At 31.3% G+C, this 19,262-nt stretch overlaps 1 protein-coding gene across 1 annotated transcript; it reads right to left on the bottom strand.

Annotated features, from left to right (window-relative positions):
• Positions 1 to 4,530: 4,530 nt before the first annotated feature.
• LOC141818245 (2-alkenal reductase (NADP(+)-dependent)-like) lies at positions 4,531 to 9,794 on the bottom strand. Its single transcript, XM_074705772.1, has 6 exons — positions 9,482 to 9,794; positions 7,435 to 7,612; positions 6,374 to 6,540; positions 5,922 to 6,004; positions 4,694 to 5,197; positions 4,531 to 4,647 (listed from the first exon to the last, which is right to left on the bottom strand). The coding sequence occupies exons 1-5, from the start codon at positions 9,770 to 9,772 to the stop codon at positions 4,819 to 4,821; spliced, it is 1,098 nt and encodes a 365-aa protein (XP_074561873.1). The 5' UTR covers positions 9,773 to 9,794; the 3' UTR covers positions 4,531 to 4,647; positions 4,694 to 4,818.
• Between the last annotated feature and the right edge of the window lie 9,468 nt (positions 9,795 to 19,262).

The raw sequence follows: 19,262 nt of genomic DNA, 5'->3' as shown, positions 1-19,262 counted from the left end.
GAGTTGGATTTAGATGTTTGATCAATATATTAGTTGAACATCAAGTAGGTCAAGGTTGGCCAGATACATGATTGAGTGAAATGTCAAATAGATCTGTTGATGGAGTTGTCTGGTGGTGAACACCGTCTTGCAATCCTTCAACCAGGAAGCGTACTGAGACACTGTTGAGAGTGTTGAATTCTGCTTCTGCGAAGGTTTAATGTTGAGAAGAGTCTGATTCTGCTTCTTGAAGACGTCTTGAGGAAGCTGAGAAGATAACTACAGCTGAAACTCATAGACACCTTAACCACTCAGATAACAGTCATAGCTCACTGCAGTCCAAGTAAAAGCATGAAAAATGAATCAGCAAAAAGCCTTCTTTTCTCCCTGGAAAATTCTAGTTTCATTGATTGTCTAAATGATTAATTTCTAGGATTAAATTGGTTGAGGAAAAATCAGACCTAGTAGTTGGGATTTCAAAGCCATGTCACTGCAATTCTGATTCTACAAGGTAACCAAGGTAAAATGACAATTCCACAACTTCAAGAATCATTAAAAAAAAAAATGACTCTAATGTAGTATTCCATAACGTTCCACTCACCAAAGACATAAGCACTAAAGCTCCAGCAAAGACACCCGGACTTGACTTGCATCTTTGGGAGTGGAGTGGTGGTACGTGATTGGTCTCCACATATGCCAAGCTTGAGATGGAGGAACAAAAGAAACAGGCCAAACGAAAGAGCAACCAATCAACCACATGGACCTAGCTCAAAAGGGGAGTAACCAACTAATTACAGTTACATACTGGTCATTACAGAAGATGTTAAAGTAATATAATTGGTCTACAGATCTTGTAGCAAAGCTAACTAAATCTACTAGTTCTCTCTATATAATCCTATAAACAGACAAGCAATATGAACCTAAAGGCATCCTAGTCCAATATAATGCACTTCCTCAAAAGTGACTGAAAAAAAGGAGGGGAAGGACGGAAGGAGACCTGTTCGGCTGTTCCTTTTGGTGCTGGTCATTTGTCGCCGTCTTCGAGGAATAGTGCGGTAGGGTATGGCGTGAGAGGTCGGAGTCGTCCACAGGCGGATTATATGACGCCGGGAGTTGGGTGGAAGGAGGCGGAGGGACGGCCGGTGGCGATGGCCGGAGAGGCGGCTGGAGGAAAAGATTACTGTGATCGCCGCGCGGGCGGCGAGGCTGCGAGTTGATGAGAGTGACGGCGTGAGGCGGCGGCGGTTGGGCGTGTTCATGTGTGCGCTCGCTCTTCCTGGGAATGGGAAGATAAATTTTCAAAATGCCCACAAAGTTTAGCTTATTTTTGTGCAAAAGTCAAAAAGACCCTTCTTTATTTTTAAATCATCGAAGGAAGGACGTTCAGTGTATTTTTTGTTGTTAAAAGGGCAATCAACCTTATATGTTTTTATTTATTCAAATATCTTTCAATATTATTATATACTATTTAATATTATTAAATCTATCTAAATTTTAAATTATAATTTCTACATCGATCGAACATATTATAATAATTACGATTTCATAATTATTATAACAAGTCAAACATATTTAACGTTAAAAAATATTTATATTATAGCAGTTACAATTTTATAACTACTATAATACGTCAGACATACTTAACGTTCAAAAATATTTACGTTGCAGTAGTTAAGATTTTGTAGTTGTTATAACGTGGATTCAACCTTATTCGTCTACCATTCAATAGAGTTGAACAATCGGTTCAAAATAGAATCAATCGAACTTTCTAATAAAATATTAATTATTTCAACAAAAATACATTTCTATCCTATTTTAATTAGGGCTAAGACAAATATTGAAATAGTCTGAAAATTTTAATGAGGTAAAAGATGAAAATAATCTTAATAAAAGAATTAAAATTCTTCAAAACCTCCTAAAAGGTTTTAAATGACTTTTTTTTTAGCCTAAGACTAAGCTGTTATAGGTTAATTGTAATAAATATATATTTCTGAATGAGTTTAATATGATATATTATAGACTTCATGATTCAATTCGAGTTAAAAATTATGATCTCTGAAAATTTATTATCAAAATAGTCCTCAAACTCTAGACTCTGTTGTTCCGCATCACGGATCCCTACATCAATCAAAACTTTGTAGAACACATGGAGTGCAAAAATTGACCTCTATCGATTTTCAAAATACAATACCATACTGTGGTACTGGTGCTGATTTTGAAAATCATCACTACATAATATCAATTTACTCAGTTTAATCGAATTAGGAGTTTTAAAATTGAAACTGAATTGAATTATCCAAAATAATCGATATTTTTTAAAAAAATTGAAATTTCAAAATAATCAAACCGAACTTTTAAATTCAGTCGGTTAATTCATTTTAATCGAACTTTTGTTCACCTCTACCATTCGCGTTTTAGCAGCTACGATACTGTATTGTTACAATGTGAATATTTTTGAATGTTAAGTATGTCAGACGCATTATAATAGCTACGAAATTATAGTTACTGCAATATAGTTGTTATGATTTCGTAATTGTTATAACGCGTCTGACTGATTCAGAAATTAAATAAAAGATTTAGACAAAAATAATAGTACATCATAGTACTGAAAGACATTTGAGTAAATGTATATAATATAACAATGAAATAATATGCCCTTTTGATAAAAAATTAAATGGGACGCATTTGAAAAATAAAAGGTGCTCTTTTGATTCTTATCTCTTATTTTTCAATGATTCAGAAATTAAACAAAAGATTTAGACGGATAATAATATAGAATAGTATTGAAGGATATTTAGATAAATGTATATAATATAACAATGACATGGAGGCACTTTTTGATAAATTTTTGATAAAAAATTAAAGTGGGACGTATTTGAAAAATAAAAGGGTGTCTTTTTTATTTATCCCTTATTTTTCAATATTACTCTTTAAAATTATAACATTATTAAAATACCCCCTATACTTTTGATTCAGGCCCAATTCTACGTACAACAGCTTAAATTAATTTTTTAATATTCTCCATTTATTTTTTTCTAAATCTTTGTCTTTCATGACCTTTTTTGAGCTATTTTTCTAAGCCTGCAAATATTGAAATGTGATAACTATGTTTTTAATTAATTTAATTTTATATTTTGTCAAATATAATTTCCTAAAGAAATTTTGGTCTACATAACAAATTTTAAATTCTAAATATGTGTAAATATCCTAAATATATTTGACTATAATTTAATTTAGGTTTTTTATTATATCTATAATTTATATTTTATTTCAATTTTAGGAAATATAGTTAATGTAAATATTTAAGCGAGGAATCATTAATTTTCCCATTGATTTATTTTTTTGAAAAAAAATAATTTACTTTGCAATAAAATGAATAAGAGAATTGATCACATAAGAACTTTCAAACGACCAACATTAGGAACTTTCTTGATTTGTTCATCGAATCAAAATATAATAATTGTTCCCGTTGAGATCAGCTTCTGGACGCGTCACCGACTGCTCAACACCAGGATGGATCAAGGTCGAGTGAAGGAGAACTGCCAAGTGAACCTGCAAACACCACAATCATGAGAAGGAGGGTCAGGGGTGCCCTGGCGCGACCACTCCGATGCTTAAGTTTGCAAGTGGAGAAGAAGAAGAAGAGAAGGAAGAAGAACAACAAGAGTCAATAGTTCGTGTGTGTGCATACCTCACCTTTGAGGGAGATTGTTCCTTGTATATGCGAGAGGCACGTCATGTCCCATCCTAATTAAGGAGAATGTTCCATTATTAGTGATCACCTTATCAAAAGGAATGGAGTGGTCAGAAAAGAAGTCTCATCATTGACATGCAGTTGAAGGGTCATTTCGCACGTGTCTGTCAGAGTAGGGGCCATAATTGGTGGCAGAGGTATGTTAGGAGAAATGATGGATAGTCATGAGGATGACTTTTCTGTATGATGGAAAGAGTAATATTTAATGGAGCAGGGCACCAAGAGTTGAATGTTGTCTGAATCGAGTCCGAGCCGAATCTGCGTAGGGTTGGTGCAACCAAGCTGACTGGGAGGAATTGGGGCCTCACAAGGAGTCAGCTCGAGCCTGGGAGTCGGTCCTCATGAGGAGTCGGCTCGGACCTAGGAGTCTGTCTTCACGAGGATTCAACTCAGGTCTAAGAGTCTGTTTTCATGAGGATTCGACTCGAGTTATCCGTCGAGTCGGCTGCTGAGGGCCGACACGAGGGTTGGGTCCAATAGGATGTCAAATCCTAAGTCTCCCACTCGATCTATTCCTCACAGGAATAACAATAATAATACACATATATATACTTTTCATTTGTTTATTGTCCCAAGCCATTTAAAATTTACTTATTATATTATATATATTAACCACACAAAGCATGCTATTCAATTTATTAAATACATTAAGCATTTGATTAAACTAAGCAATGAATAATATTATATAATCATTTCTATAACATAAATAGTTTAGAATATTATGTAGAACATTGTCAGTATATATAATACATGAGTTGTCCAGCTGACAGTAATCTGAGCAATTCCATCAAAAACTAGAAACAAAAAATAATTGTGACATTGCAAAACCAAGTTGCAAATTTTAATTTATCACTTGCTACAAGATCCATAAACTGCAAAAAAAGATGCAACAAGTTATATAGGAAGAGAACAACCTGCTCTTCCTTCAACAAGAAACAAGTTATATATGAAGAGAACAACCTGCTCTTCCTTCAAAGTTTCAACACTTTATTTTCCAATGAAGGTTTAACCTACTAATAGCAAACACAAAGTTCATTTTGCCAATAATTCAGGCATATTGGCTTAATGCAAAGTTTCTGAATCTGTTACTCGCGGGCAACTACGACTAACTGTTTTCCAACATTTCGGCCTTCGAAGAGGCCTACGAGTGCCGCAGGGGCATTCTCAAGGCCTTCAACTATGTCTTCCACATACTTAATTTTCTCTTCCTTTATCAGTTGCACAACCTTCTCTTCAAACTCTAGGTAGCTGCCATAGTGATCGAATACCAAGAACCCTTCCATTCGGATGCGCTTGCCAATAATGAGGAACAAGTTGTGCACACCTTCGGGTATCTCAAGGTTGTACTGAGAAATCATTCCACATGCAGCAATTCGTCCTTTTAATCTCATGTTGTAAAGAACAGCTTCAAGCATTGAACCACCTACATTCTCAAAATAGATATCAATGCCATCTGGGAAGTACCTGCAGAGGATAATATAACAGGGATACAAATTAAAGACGCTTTTAGCTTCAACAGAACAAAAGAATAATTGACATGTATAATTGGAAACCCGGTGTATTGAACAAGACAGTGCCACACCATAACCAAACCTATTAAGCTTGAACCATGAGGTTACTGTGAAAAAATTCTGTCTATACTTATTGTAGCCCATCTCTATTTATAGACATGATGTCGGAAGGTTATCCAAATGCAACACACTCCAGCTTGTGCCAAATCTATGAAAGTTTAATGTACCTAATCTTAGCCTTGTGAACTGAGCCAAGATTGCTCATAGTGCAATGGAGGAACCTTATGTAGACCATAGCAAACTCATTCGAAGATCATGTAGAGAATACTATAGAGTTTGTTACTAAATACCATGCTTAAACAACATTCTATTCGTCCATTTTGATGATGTATACAAATATAACAACCATGACTCTTTGAACAAACTGCTTAGTCTAAAAATCATCTATTTTTAGAGATAATCCTAGTTAGCATTCTTTTGTAGTTCTAGTTTTCATTATAACACCTCATTAGGCTGAGATGCACCTAGAAACAGAACTTCAGTTGCAGTTTCCATTCTCACATACATTTTATAGGGGCTCAAGAGTCGGTATTAATTATGACAGATCATGCATTATGCAAAACAGCTAATGTACATAACATTCAAAAAAATAAATCATATTTAGACAAGTGGCCAACCTTTTCAAAGTTTTAGTCAGATCAGGCTCCTTCTTATAATTAAAAGCCTCATCGAAGCCAAACTTAGTCTTCAGAAGATTAACCTAATGAACAATAAGAAAAAGAAAAGTAAATGCCAACTTACAAATAAGATGATGAGTCTTTGGAAATTTATTATATGATAATATGTAAAACCAACATACTAGTCCTTTCCTTACAAATGTTGGATACTAGTAAGAAAGAATTGAAATTCAACAACAGATAATTAAATAAATACGAGTACTCTATATACATAAGCCCCTTATCTTTGAATTCAGTTTTTTATTATAAAAAAGTTGTTTGGAATAGCCTTCCTAATCTGAGCTGATGCAGTATTTGGATCTGAATATGCATCAATAATTCAGCATAAAAAAGGGCCAAGCTGCAAATTAATTTACTTATGGAAGTAAAAAATAAGCCAAATCTTGTCAAACCTTCTCATCAGAACCAGCACTTCCGACAACATAACAACCCAATTGTTTGGCAAATTGTCCCACAATTTGGCCAACAGCACCAGATGCAGCTGATATGAAAACGCGCTCCCCCTTCTTTGGAGAGCAAATGTCATAAAATCCAGCATAAGCTGTAAGACCTGGCATACCTAGAGATTGCAATAGTAGAATTGTTAATAAAGCGAGAAAAATGATAGTTCATTTTCAACTCTGAAAACGGTAGTTCATCTTGAAGTGACATCATTGTTTGCCTTTTAGTAAGTTCATATAAAAAATTCCTAGTAGAATATCAATTTGTTGCTTAAAGTATCTGCCTAAGAACAAAGTAATGACTTTTAGTTTGGCAGCTAGCTAAAACTTCTAGCATAGGACTAGTAGCATGGTCTTTATGGATATGATTAATGTTGCACAAAAGATAAAGGGCGTGATTAATATTAGTAAGGCTGCTTCTTTATGGATGTTGTAAAGAGAATGGACATGATTAATATTTGTAAAGTTGCTACTTTGTGGAAAAGCAAATGTCCTACCAAAAAAAAAGGGAAAGTAATATTCTGCACTTTAGCTCAAGTGACTTGAAGTAGGGCACAGGCATGAAAACTGAGAGGAAAAAGAGAAAAGATTTTGACTTCAAACTTCATTCACAGACTAGAATGCACCACTATATAGGCTCTAAAAGGTTCCCATGAGTTTTCTTTGACGATTGCTCAATTTCACCCACTTGTTTTGTTCTCCAATTTTGACTCCCAGGGTTCATTGATTGTGTGAGAAAGTGTTCTCTATCATTGAATGCTGTTTTTCCATTCTATGTTTATGGATAGACCAATCTAAAACAACAGTATATACAATAAGAGAAAACAAAATTTTTAACCAATATTTAGTTGACTAGTATCACTTTGATTGAACTGGAAAGTAATCAACAAGTTTTTTGTCTTCTCATGACTACTACTAAATTAACATGTTGCATACAGATTAACATGCAGTTATCAGATTAAAAAGGATGGAATGTCTGACATCCATTAAAGTTATGGAGAAACAACACTTACCAAGAATACCAGTATAGTAAGAAAGTGGAACTTCAGTGTGATGGATTTTAAATAGTTGTTTTGGATCTGTAATCAGGCTATACTCTTCCCAACCAGTGGAGCCCCACACATAGTCACCAATTTTAAAATCTGGGTGGCTGGAGTCTACAACTTTTCCAACGCCAAAACCAGTTATTGGCTATACAAGAAAAAATACGATGTCAAAATCCAGATATGAAAACTAATCAAAAGGCATATTAGTAGTAGTACTATTACATTTATCATTCATCTTAATCGATATTAATGCAGAACAATATCTAAATTGCACCACAATTTCATACCTGGGCTTAAAAGGGAATTATGCTATAATTTACTGATTAGATTCTCATTCATCATGATTTACTCATGAGCTTCACTGAGTTAGCAGAAGACAACCTTTCAAAATTAAAGTCTTACAATTACACTACAACAAAATGGCTAGTTGTTAAGCAGCTTTCAGAGGTATTAAATGTACTCAATTAAACTGAGCTCTTCTTGTGCTAGAAATGTGAAAAGAGTGGAGGAATCCTTATAGTGTGAGTTAAAAAAACAGTTGGAGAGAGGAAAAATAAAAATTTAAGTAAACAAAATGTGGGGAAGATGGATATTTGTTGACTGGACTATAAAGAATATGAAAACAAGGATGGAAAATTTAGTATTAACAGGATAAGACAAAAATTGATGTAGAAATGATAATGTAAAGCCTCATATGATAAACTTAAATAGACTTGTCTAACTGGCCACTGCTCCTGTCACTAATGAACTATTTCTCCTAGTAGAAAATAGATAAATATTGGTCTTTGTATGTAAATGGGTTGTAGTTGTAGTTGGCAGCTCATGCCAACATGCAAACTTCTTTTATGTTTATCACCATTGGGTTATTCATTGGAAACTTATAGGATACAGGAAAATTGAATCCAGTGTTTTTTAGGACTATATCATTTATGCATATTGTTACATTTGAAATATGGTCCAAACAGTTCAAGCTGATGCTTATGAAATGAAAACACACGATCACCTCCAATCTGTACAATTCTTTTTTACTTCACATCTTATCGAGTCCATAAAGCAAACAATTGCATTAATTTTGAGCTAGCACTATTAAGAGATTATCAACCTGGAATATTTATCTCCTTAATTCATCCATTTTTGTTCAATTTTCACTTCTTTTACGTGAACTATTGTCATGTCATTGGAAATTAAATCTGAAAGCTAATTTTACATGGATCAGATTAGATCCAACTTTCCAACGGTTCATTATTTCTAGGGTATTACCATTGACTATGACAGAAACATACTCTCAATAAACTATGACTTATAAAGAATAGGTCTACAATTATTTTAGTAAAAGCACAAAAGGCTCACTCAGTCTGAGACATCAAACAAGCCAACAAAGAGGATCAAATGAGTAAAACTCAAGATAAACACTGGTATCTTTATGAGAAAGAATTTTGAAATTCAGGCCCCATTCTATCATAGGAGCACCATGGCTGTTCTACCACCTACTTTTAGAGATCTAGCAATCCCTCTTCTTATTACTGACAATTCAAAATTTCCAAATTTTTCAAAGAAAAAACTATCACTCTAAGCGAGCTGAGAGCATACACTATTTGCCATAAATCCAACAGCTTGTTCACAAAACTAAACAGTCCATGTTTTACTCCCCTGAAATTGGTGCAGGCTAAAACAACATACTATATAACTCCCTAAGAATCCATAATATCTTCCATGCACATACTCTTTTAAGAATTTCCCCTTTGTTTATTTCCCCTCATACCAAAACAACATATATACCCCTTTCAAATGAATCCGAGAGTGCCTAATCCATAAGATCCTGGCACTCTTCCCATAAAATAGTCCCTCTTCACACGTTTTTTTCCCCTACAAATATAAAAAGAATACACACTGTGCAAGATTCTCCAAAAAAACATAAATTATATTTTTTTAAAAAAAAAATCCAAACCGATTCCAATGATTATCAATCATCAAAGGGAGCTGGTGCATGTGGGCCACGCGGTCGATCGTATACCTCGCCAGGGACGAAGTCATCGACGTAGCTTGCCTCCTCGTGCTTGGTCATGCGCATCCGCATGTACGGGTCGCAGGAAAGGTAGAGGTTCTTGAGGATCAATGCGGTGGAGCCCTCCGGCACGCGCAGCCGGATGGTGCCCGTCGTCACCAGCTCCATATCCGTCTCCTTGGGCGCCCCTCCCGCGATGAAATGCTTCAGCAACACCTTCTTGTTCGCTACCACCACATCCTCCGCCGACCCCATCGCGCCCCTCACCTTCCTCTCTCTCTCTCTCTCGCGATCGCACATATACACGCACACTGATGGTGGGGGGATCCTCTCTCTCTCTCTCGGATCCTTTTGCAGCATATACACGCACACAGCCGTATAAATTACTGTTGGACGCTCAGAAACTTAGGAGGAAAAGAAAAGAAAATTTTGAATAAATTTGAAATAACTTGTATTGTAGAAGACTTCTCTCAAAAAAATAAAATTTATAATCAATTTTACATGATATAAATATTTATATTATTCAATAGATATTTCTAGATCATGTATCATTAATTAGATACATGAATTTATTCTACATGAATTACAAAATTCATGTTTCACTTGATTCATGTATTTCGAAAAATAAACTTATAATAAATTTGGAATAACTTGTATTGTTGAAGACTTCTCTAAAAAAAATGACTTATAATCAACCATGCATATAAATATTTATAATACTCAATAGATATTTCTAGACCATTTATTATTAATTAGATACATGAATTTATTCTACATGAATTACAAGATTCATGTTTCACTTGGTTCATATATTTCGAAAAATAAACTTAGAATAAATTTGGAATAACTTGTATTGTAGAAGACTTCTCTAAAAAAAAACTTATAATCAACCACATAAATATTTATAATACTCAATAGATATTTCTAGATCATTTATCATTAATTAGATACATGAATTTATTCTACATGAATTACAAGATTCATGTTTCACTTGGTTCATATATTTCGAAAAATAAACTTAGAATAAATTTGGAATAACTTGTATTGTAGAAGACTTCTCTAAAAAAAATGACTTATAATCAACCATGCACATAAATATTTATAATACTCAATAGATATTTCTAGACCATTTATCATTAATTAGATACATGAATTTATTCTACATGAATTACAAGATTCATGTTTCACTTGATTCATGTATTTCGAAAAATAAACTTAGAATAAATTTGGAATAACTTGTATTGTAGAAGACTTCTCTAAAAAAAATGACTTATAATCAACCACATAAATATTTATAATACTCAATAGATATTTCTAGACCATTTATCATTAATTAGATACATGAATTTATTCTACATGAATTACAAGATTCATGTTTCACTTGGTTCATGTATTTCGAAAAATAAACTTAGAATAAATTTGGAATAACTTGTATTGTAGAAGACTTCTCTAAAAAAAATGACTTATAATCAACCACATAAATATTTATAATACTCAATAGATATTTCTAGACCATTTATCATTAATTAGATACATGAATTTATTCTACATGAATTACAAGATTCATGTTTCACTTGGTTCATTTATTTCGAAAAATAAACTTAGAATAAATTTGGAATAACTTGTATTGTAGAAGACTTCTCTAAAAAAAATGACTTATAATCAACCACATAAATATTTATAATACTCAATAGATATTTCTAGACCATTTATCATTAATTAGATACATGAATTTATTCTACATGAATTACAAGATTCATGTTTCACTTGGTTCATGTATTTCGAAAAATAAACTTAGAATAAATTTGGAATAACTTGTATTGTAGAAGACTTCTCTAAAAAAAATGACTTATAATCAACCACATAAATATTTATAATACTCAATAGATATTTCTAGACCATTTATCATTAATTAGATACATGAATTTATTCTACATGAATTACAAGATTCATGTTTCACTTGGTTCATGTATTTCGAAAAATAAACTTAGAATAAATTTGGAATAACTTGTATTGTAGAAGACTTCTCTAAAAAAAATGACTTATAATCAACCACATAAATATTTATAATACTCAATAGATATTTCTAGACCATTTATCATTAATTAGATACATGAATTTATTCACATGAATTACAAGATTCATGTTTCACTTGGTTCATGTATTTCAAAAAATAAACTTAGAATAAATTTGGAATAACTTGTATTGTAGAAGACTTCTCTAAAAAAAATGACTTATAATCAACCACATAAATATTTATAATACTCAATAGATATTTCTAGACCATTTATCATTAATTAGATACATGAATTTACTTGTATTGTAGAAGACTTCTCTAAAAAAAATGACTTATAATCAACCACATAAATATTTATAATACTCAATAGATATTTCTAGACCATTTATCATTAATTAGATATATGAATTTATTCTACATGAATTACAAGATTCATGTTTCACTTGATTCATATATTTCAAGCATTTATTATGGATGTATTCAAGTTTAATTCAACTTTCTAACAATTACCTCTTCCTTACTTCTAATTAAAATCATGGCAAATATTTCCTTCCGTGGAAAAAAGGTTCAAATTTGTGGGACTCAATTACTTCTTTTTTTTCGACAATTGATTAAATGAAATTATTTTTAAATTTTAAAATTTATATAAATGGTGGTCGGTGATTATTGATGAATCAAACATCCTCTTAGATTTTTTAAAAGGTGTATTTTTTTTTCATTTTATCTCTCTCATTAATCACTGTGATACTACATTCAAAAAAATATCATCAGGGATTGAGTCCATGAGACTGATTGGGATTTATCAATTTTTTTTAAATTTATATAAAAATAAAAAATAAATATATCTTAAAAAAAATCTGAAAGGCATGCATCTTGGTAATTCCGCAGCTTTAAACACGCCCTTTGGTTGTCCCTTTTTTTTTCCCCATTTTTGTTTTCTTATGTGAAAGTGATCTAATTTTGAATGGAAAAATAATACACTATATGAAAAATATAGCATACTCAACTGCATGGATGTGGGTCCCACTGTATGGATATGGGACCCACTGCATGAAATGTGTCATGTTAAATTTCATACTACATTTTTCATGTAGTGTATCATTGCTATTTTGAATGCGACAATATGGAAACCCCATTTAATCCAATTAATTTGGCTAGTTGTAAATAGGCAAGATCAGACCAGTGGCGCCAAATTTTATATTAACTTTATTCGGTAAGCTAATTAAGTTAACCCAAATACGTTTGATTTTTTTTTTAATTTGTCTTGATCTCGAAATTATAAATTTAATTTTTATATTTTTGACTTTGATATTATAATTTTTATTCATGTATATTAACAAATTGATATATTTAAAATTATTCATTTAATGTAATAAAGTTAGCATATTAACGAACCGATATCTGCTAATAATCTATAAAATTAGTCTATATAAATGTAATAAAGTAATAACTTAGCATAAATTTCTTGAGGTTGGTGTAAAAGATGTGTGTTAAAGACCCCATTTATGGCTCCTATAATTTGTGTTAGTGTAGGACAAGTGTTAAACATTAATTATTACATTCATTAATCATTATTAAATGCCCCTCCAAGTAGGGGTCAGTGAAAATAATAGCAATTCATAATGACAAAGATCAATGGTTAAAGAGACATTATCAAGAGATGAGACCATAAGGTTGTTGTGGAATGAAAACGAATCTATAATGAGGAGTAAAAACAAATGTTACAATCAAAGAATTTAATAATATAAAAATTATCGTTACGTGGTGAAAGTTATAACAGAAGAACGATGATCCAAAGGTAGCATCATGCTCATTTTCTCACACATTTCTACTATCTAATACCTTCTTCCTCTCATTTGATTTAAACATAGGAGGATCCTCGTCTCATCTCATTGGGATTAGACTGACATCCTCTAGTTTAGTATTAATTTTGAGTAAAAATTCTTCTATTGGATATGGAGAAGGTGAGGATATGGAGAAGGTGAGAGCTGCTCAACCACCCGTTGACATTCCAAAACACTCGGTAGTTGAGATCTTCTTTTTTTTTTTTGCCACGTGTTGCTTTTCTTGATGAGCTTTGACAAGATTGTGATTTACTAGGTGGTCCAGATCTATAGATTTTGTGACAGTAATAGAAACCAAATCTATTGAACTTTTAATTTCAATTAATTCGGCTCACCACTCACAAGCCCATCTTTCACACCGACCACACATTTCCATATCACAAACTAATTCAAAACAAAATACCGAACAAAATATAAATAATTTTATTATCCATGAAAATTTCTTTAGCTAATTATTTTTCCATTACTCATTTCCTACTTTTCTTTTTTTTTAAAAAAAAACAAATTATGGTATTTGAGATCTACACATTATAAATTCTACTTTGGTGAATTGGTACAATAAGCATAATAACTTTCTTATAAACTATAAAACTCATTTTATAGTTTCTAAAGAAAAGATGCCTTTGGTCTTGATGTCGTTCTATCTACGATCATTGTCAATTCTAGAATCGCAATAATTAGGCTTTGAAAGTCATCATATTCACACATCCATTATTGTTGTATATTGTTGTCCCCGGGACAATGGTGTCGCGGTAGGACATCCAGGTTGTCACCCAGACACCTACGGTTCGATCCCCAGCTACAACATATTTGTAGAAATTTTCCTCCAAATGGAGAGCGCAATCAAAGGATGTTGGACGTCTGGGCTGGCCGCTGCATGCACTTTCCGATTTACCCTGGTGGTCAGTGGAAAACTTCAGTGGGACCGAACCGATCACCCTTAGAGATAGTCAATGGGACTAACTGCGATTTATCATTTTTTTTTATATTGTAAAAGAAATTGAGTCATTTTTTTAACCAATAGTTCATACCCTATTAATATTGATCTATTTTATATAGTACACAATAATTCCCCTTCTAGATGAAGTGCGTGTATATATATATATATATATATAATAGAAAGTTAATTAGCCAACAGTTTGTCATTTAATTATGCGTAAAATAATAATTAAATATCACTTATGTTGTGCATGATTCCTATCCTTGTCATCAACCCTCCACTTCCTTGACCACCGGCCACACTTGAAGAACTTACTCTGACCCCAAATCTTGTGAATTTATAAATTTGACTAGTTAAATTTATTAAAAATTTTGAATTGCTAAACTTATTTAGCGACCGAACATCAACTAAAAAAATTTACAAAAATTTCCATCGTAAATTGATTTAACAACCAAATATTAATTTGATCACTAAAATTAATGATCGAATTAACATTCAATCACTAATATAATTTTTCTCCAAAAAATTAGAAAAAATAGCAATCGATTACAAATCAATTGCTAAAATAGCGACTGATTTGTAATTCGATCACTATAATTTGATTTTTTTTTTAGAAAATAGCTACAAAATTTTAATTTTAGTTGCTAATTTTCCATAAATTTCGATACATCCCTATTTTTCTAATTTATACTCTATTTACATCAAAATATATCTAAACTATACCACAAAACTATCATATACAATCCATATCACAAATCTATCATATACCATCAACATTCACAACCCATATCAAAACATATCATAAAATAATATCCAAATGATATAATAAATATCTAAATAATACAAACAATATTCATGATATAAACAATATCCATAATACAATTCATATTAAAATTTGATACAAATCAGCTCTACGATACAAACTATATCCAACTAATGTTAAAATAGATATATATAAAGTTAAAATAATTTATCAAAAAAATATACAAACTAAATCACTACTATATGTTTAACATACTTTAAAATAATACATATCTTAATTCTACAATATAGTATCAAATCGTCAATATCAAATATTGAAGTTCTATCAATATTATTTTTTTAAAAAATATAATATAATTAGAATTGTATATTGTATCAAATTTAACCGAACCAATTTTAATATTTAATGAATGATAAATACAAAAATAAAGTTGAAGGTTAATATACTTCAAAATTTCTGCTTATTAGGAATATTTGAGTCTTGAGTCTCTTGTCAATAGAAACCATGCGGTGTTGGAAAAGCATAAAGACTCATTAATGAATAGTGATCAAAGAATTTTGGCATTTGTCGATCGACTGCCGTCTTGACCCGATCATCCATCGACCGCTCCGACTGCTCTACTGCTATCCTGACCCGATCATCTATCGACTGCTCCAATTGCTCTAATATCATGATCTGATCTCTCAGTGCTTGATTTTTTAATCGTAACTCTTGCACTTCATTGATTCAGAACTGGATCGACTCCTAGTCCTATGAGTCATTACACGATCATATGCAACTCGTGCATGGAAGCCAAGGTCGTAGAGAACATTCTTTTTACTTCCATCAACAACATCATAATATATTACTTATAGCTTCATCTGATAACCTCACTAAGTCACCTTCCTCTACATCAAGTTGAGACATCTGTGCAACTTGATCGGTCGTATCGTCCTGTTAAAAAAATTATTAGTATCAGATAATAAACAATTAATAAAACTAGTCATTTTTAAAATTGACAGTAGTAATGTTTATATTCTTACGTCTATGACCTTTGATCTCGTATCTACAAATGTATCATCCTTTTTCTTATGGGTATTGTGAAATATCTCACAACAAATACTAGGTCTACATAAAGATAAAATATTTAAAAATTATAAATTACTACTAATTATAAAATTGTAAATAACGTTATTGTAAAGTCACCAAGTCTATTGCATACTCTACAATAGATCGTAATCCAACTGTATGTTTTGATGATCCTGTGCTCGTGTCATCGATCTCAGTATTTCTATTACTTTGAACAATTGTTGAATTTACTGTCATTTTTCTACAGCACAAATGCTTTGCCATTCATTCCGAATATCATCAGACATATATGGTGATTTTTTTCTATTTTTTCTCTACTTGTATATCAAATCTTTGTATAATTTTTGACAGTGGGTGTATGGTATTGGTGACGTAATGGTCAGGAATCAATTCCCAAGAGGTGATGACCTACATGGTCGACCCCACCATGTGCCTAACACCTATATACCTGAATAAACCTTCCTCCATATCCGTGGGACCGACTCTAGGGGATTATTGAGGTAGCGGATCTACCTTTTCTTTTTATATATAATTTTTGATAATAATTATTCCATATTATTTTGAATTCTTGCTCATGCTTGACTCCCAAGTATATTTTTTCTATTATCAGAGAATAATAAACAATATCAATAATATTCAAATTATTTATCAAAAATTTATGATAATAAAAATCTTTCATATCGTGATCTACATGCCTCCATGTTAAACCAGAAGCACATCATCGTTCTTTAAATTTTTTTGAGATGTACGCATCGACACTATAACCATTAGAATATAAAATTGCATTACAAAATATGTCAATTTTCATTATAAAAGAAGAAATGAATTTGAATTACTAATAACATTAATACATACCAACCCCTAACAATACTCAACACAATCTGATTACTATATATTGGTGGACTAGCTAACATGATTATATCTGAAAATAATATTATAATACATACACAATCCACCATGTAAAAAGCAAGCATATCCATAACAATGACAGTTTTCAACTCTAAGATTTAATCATCATTACAATCTGAATCATTAACATTAACAGTTTCTAATTCTTCATCGCTAGATTCTATTAGCTCCTTATTACTGGACATCTCTCTATCATCTATTTCCTCGTAAGTGACATTTATATCTATCAGTAATTGAGATGTAGAGTGAATATCTGAATCAACTAAATGACTCTCCACTTCCTCATCTGAAATACATCATAGTTCGACATTTCTATGTTCAAGTAAGGCTTGAATCGATAAACTAATAACCATTCATTAGATCTCCTTCTCCTTCGTCGAGTATTCAAGATAGAAAATTTGCCCAACTCATACTACGAAAATGAAGGGTTCAAATTTGATGAATCTTTTATTTACATTAACCTCAACTAAATTATAATTTACATATATTTTAATACACGTTCTTGGAGCCAAATCATACCATGCATATTTAAATAACACGTACTTTTTTATGGGTACAGTAGAATATTTAACTTCAATAATTTCATCGTGCCATAATAATCAAATTCAGTATCAATATTGGTGGTAGATCCTTTTATACAAGAACCTGAATTAGAGGTCATTGCATGTGCATCATGTTGTAACACGTGAAATTTGAAATCATTCACATAATAATCAGAAAAGATTCTTATATTATAGAGAGGTCCTAATACAATATTTTTTATCCTTTTATCTTGCACATTTGAAATTCTACACTCTTTCACCTAAAAAAGTATTTATGATATAAATTGATTATAACATACTTTGGAAAAAAGATAAATCTTTAACTTACATATATTTCAAACCAAAATGTGAATTCCATCTTTATTTTTTTATCTATCTCACTTGCACCTTTTGATGAATTTTATATTTATAGTCGTTATTCATTCAAGCTGTTAATAAAAGTAATTTTAAAACATACCCTATGATAAACAAACATAACGGGATAAATATTTTAAATTAGAAGTTAACTCACTTTAAGTAGAATTTGACCTCATCACATTTGAGGAGTATGTATGCTATTGTTGCATGGTATTATTTTGAATTTAACCATTTACTAACAGGTGCACCCATAGTCTTATCAAAAAACTTAAAAATAGAAAGCATATCTGGGTCTATCAATTGAGTATTATCAAAATTTCAGCAACATAATATGAGCAGAAGATGCTTCTTCAACCAAATAAGCATTACATATTGACTCTTCAACTTACTTTGTTATGAACATTATTCTTTAATCTCCTAAAAAATCGTTCAAATGGATACATCCATCTGTACTACACTAGACCAATTAATCATGCCTTGTAAGGTAATGAATTGGTAGATGTTCCATTAAATAAAAAAATTAAGTGGGAATATACACTCAAATTTACAGAGTATAAAAGGAATTTCAATTTCGAACAGACTCATTTCCGCTATCATAATAATAACCTTGGATGTCAAATTTCTAAAATAAACTCAACTCTATAAGTAAGTACTTGTCAAACATTATTAAGAAGTAGATGATGGAAGTCGATTGGAATAAACTTTTGCATGCACACATGATAGTCATGACTCTTCATTCCAAACATTTTTAATTTATTCATATCCATGCATCGAGTCATATTCGAGACATACACATCAAAAAATTTAATTTCTTTCAATCAACTGCACAATATCTACTTACTTTTTTTATCCAATGCATAATAAGTTTTTAAAAATTTATTGATTATTTTATTTTGATGCAACTCAAGTCTATTAATTAATTATTTCAATTTCTCATATGATTTTACTATGTCTTTAATTTTGCCCATAACATTTATTACAATTTTAAAATATTATTAAAAAAAATTTTCTATATGCATCACATCTATATTATATCAAATAAGCAAATACTTTATGCAATATGATAACTCCTAAAATATACTCCATATATTTCGTTCTTCCAACCATACTTATAGACCCTAACAATATATTTAGCAACCGAAATATTATATCGATCGCTAATATAACAATCGGATTAAATTTAATCATTAATTCCATCGTTGTTTGAGGAGATTTTTGTAGTGTTATCTTCGAAATATAGAATCTATTTGAAATATATAAAAAAACTATAAACTGATTTATAAATCAACAGAGTGGTGCTAATACATTAATTACATGTACGAACTTATAAATTGCCTCCATTTCCCGTAG

This window comes from Curcuma longa, unplaced genomic scaffold, assembly GCF_044706935.1.
Source record: "Curcuma longa cultivar G26 ecotype Majalengka, Jawa Barat unplaced genomic scaffold, ITB_CL_G26_1.1 contig_23897, whole genome shotgun sequence".
NCBI lineage: Eukaryota > Viridiplantae > Streptophyta > Magnoliopsida > Zingiberales > Zingiberaceae > Curcuma > Curcuma longa.
This window is presented reverse-complemented; position numbering and strand designations above follow the sequence as displayed.

What these genes read in the sequence shown, in the direction of transcription:
- LOC141818245 (XM_074705772.1), bottom strand. Translation starts at nt 9,772, where the DNA reads ATGTGCGATCGCGAGAGAGAGAGAGAGAGGAAGGTGAGGGGCGCGATG. An exon ending in ATGACTTCGTCCCTGGCGAG is followed by an intron (nt 7,613 to 9,481) that starts GTATACGATCGA and finishes TTTCTTGTATAG; the next exon opens with CCAATAACTGGTTTTGGCGT. An exon ending in GTGCTGGTTCTGATGAGAAG is followed by an intron (nt 6,005 to 6,373) that starts GTTTGACAAGAT and finishes ATTGTTCATTAG; the next exon opens with GTTAATCTTCTGAAGACTAA.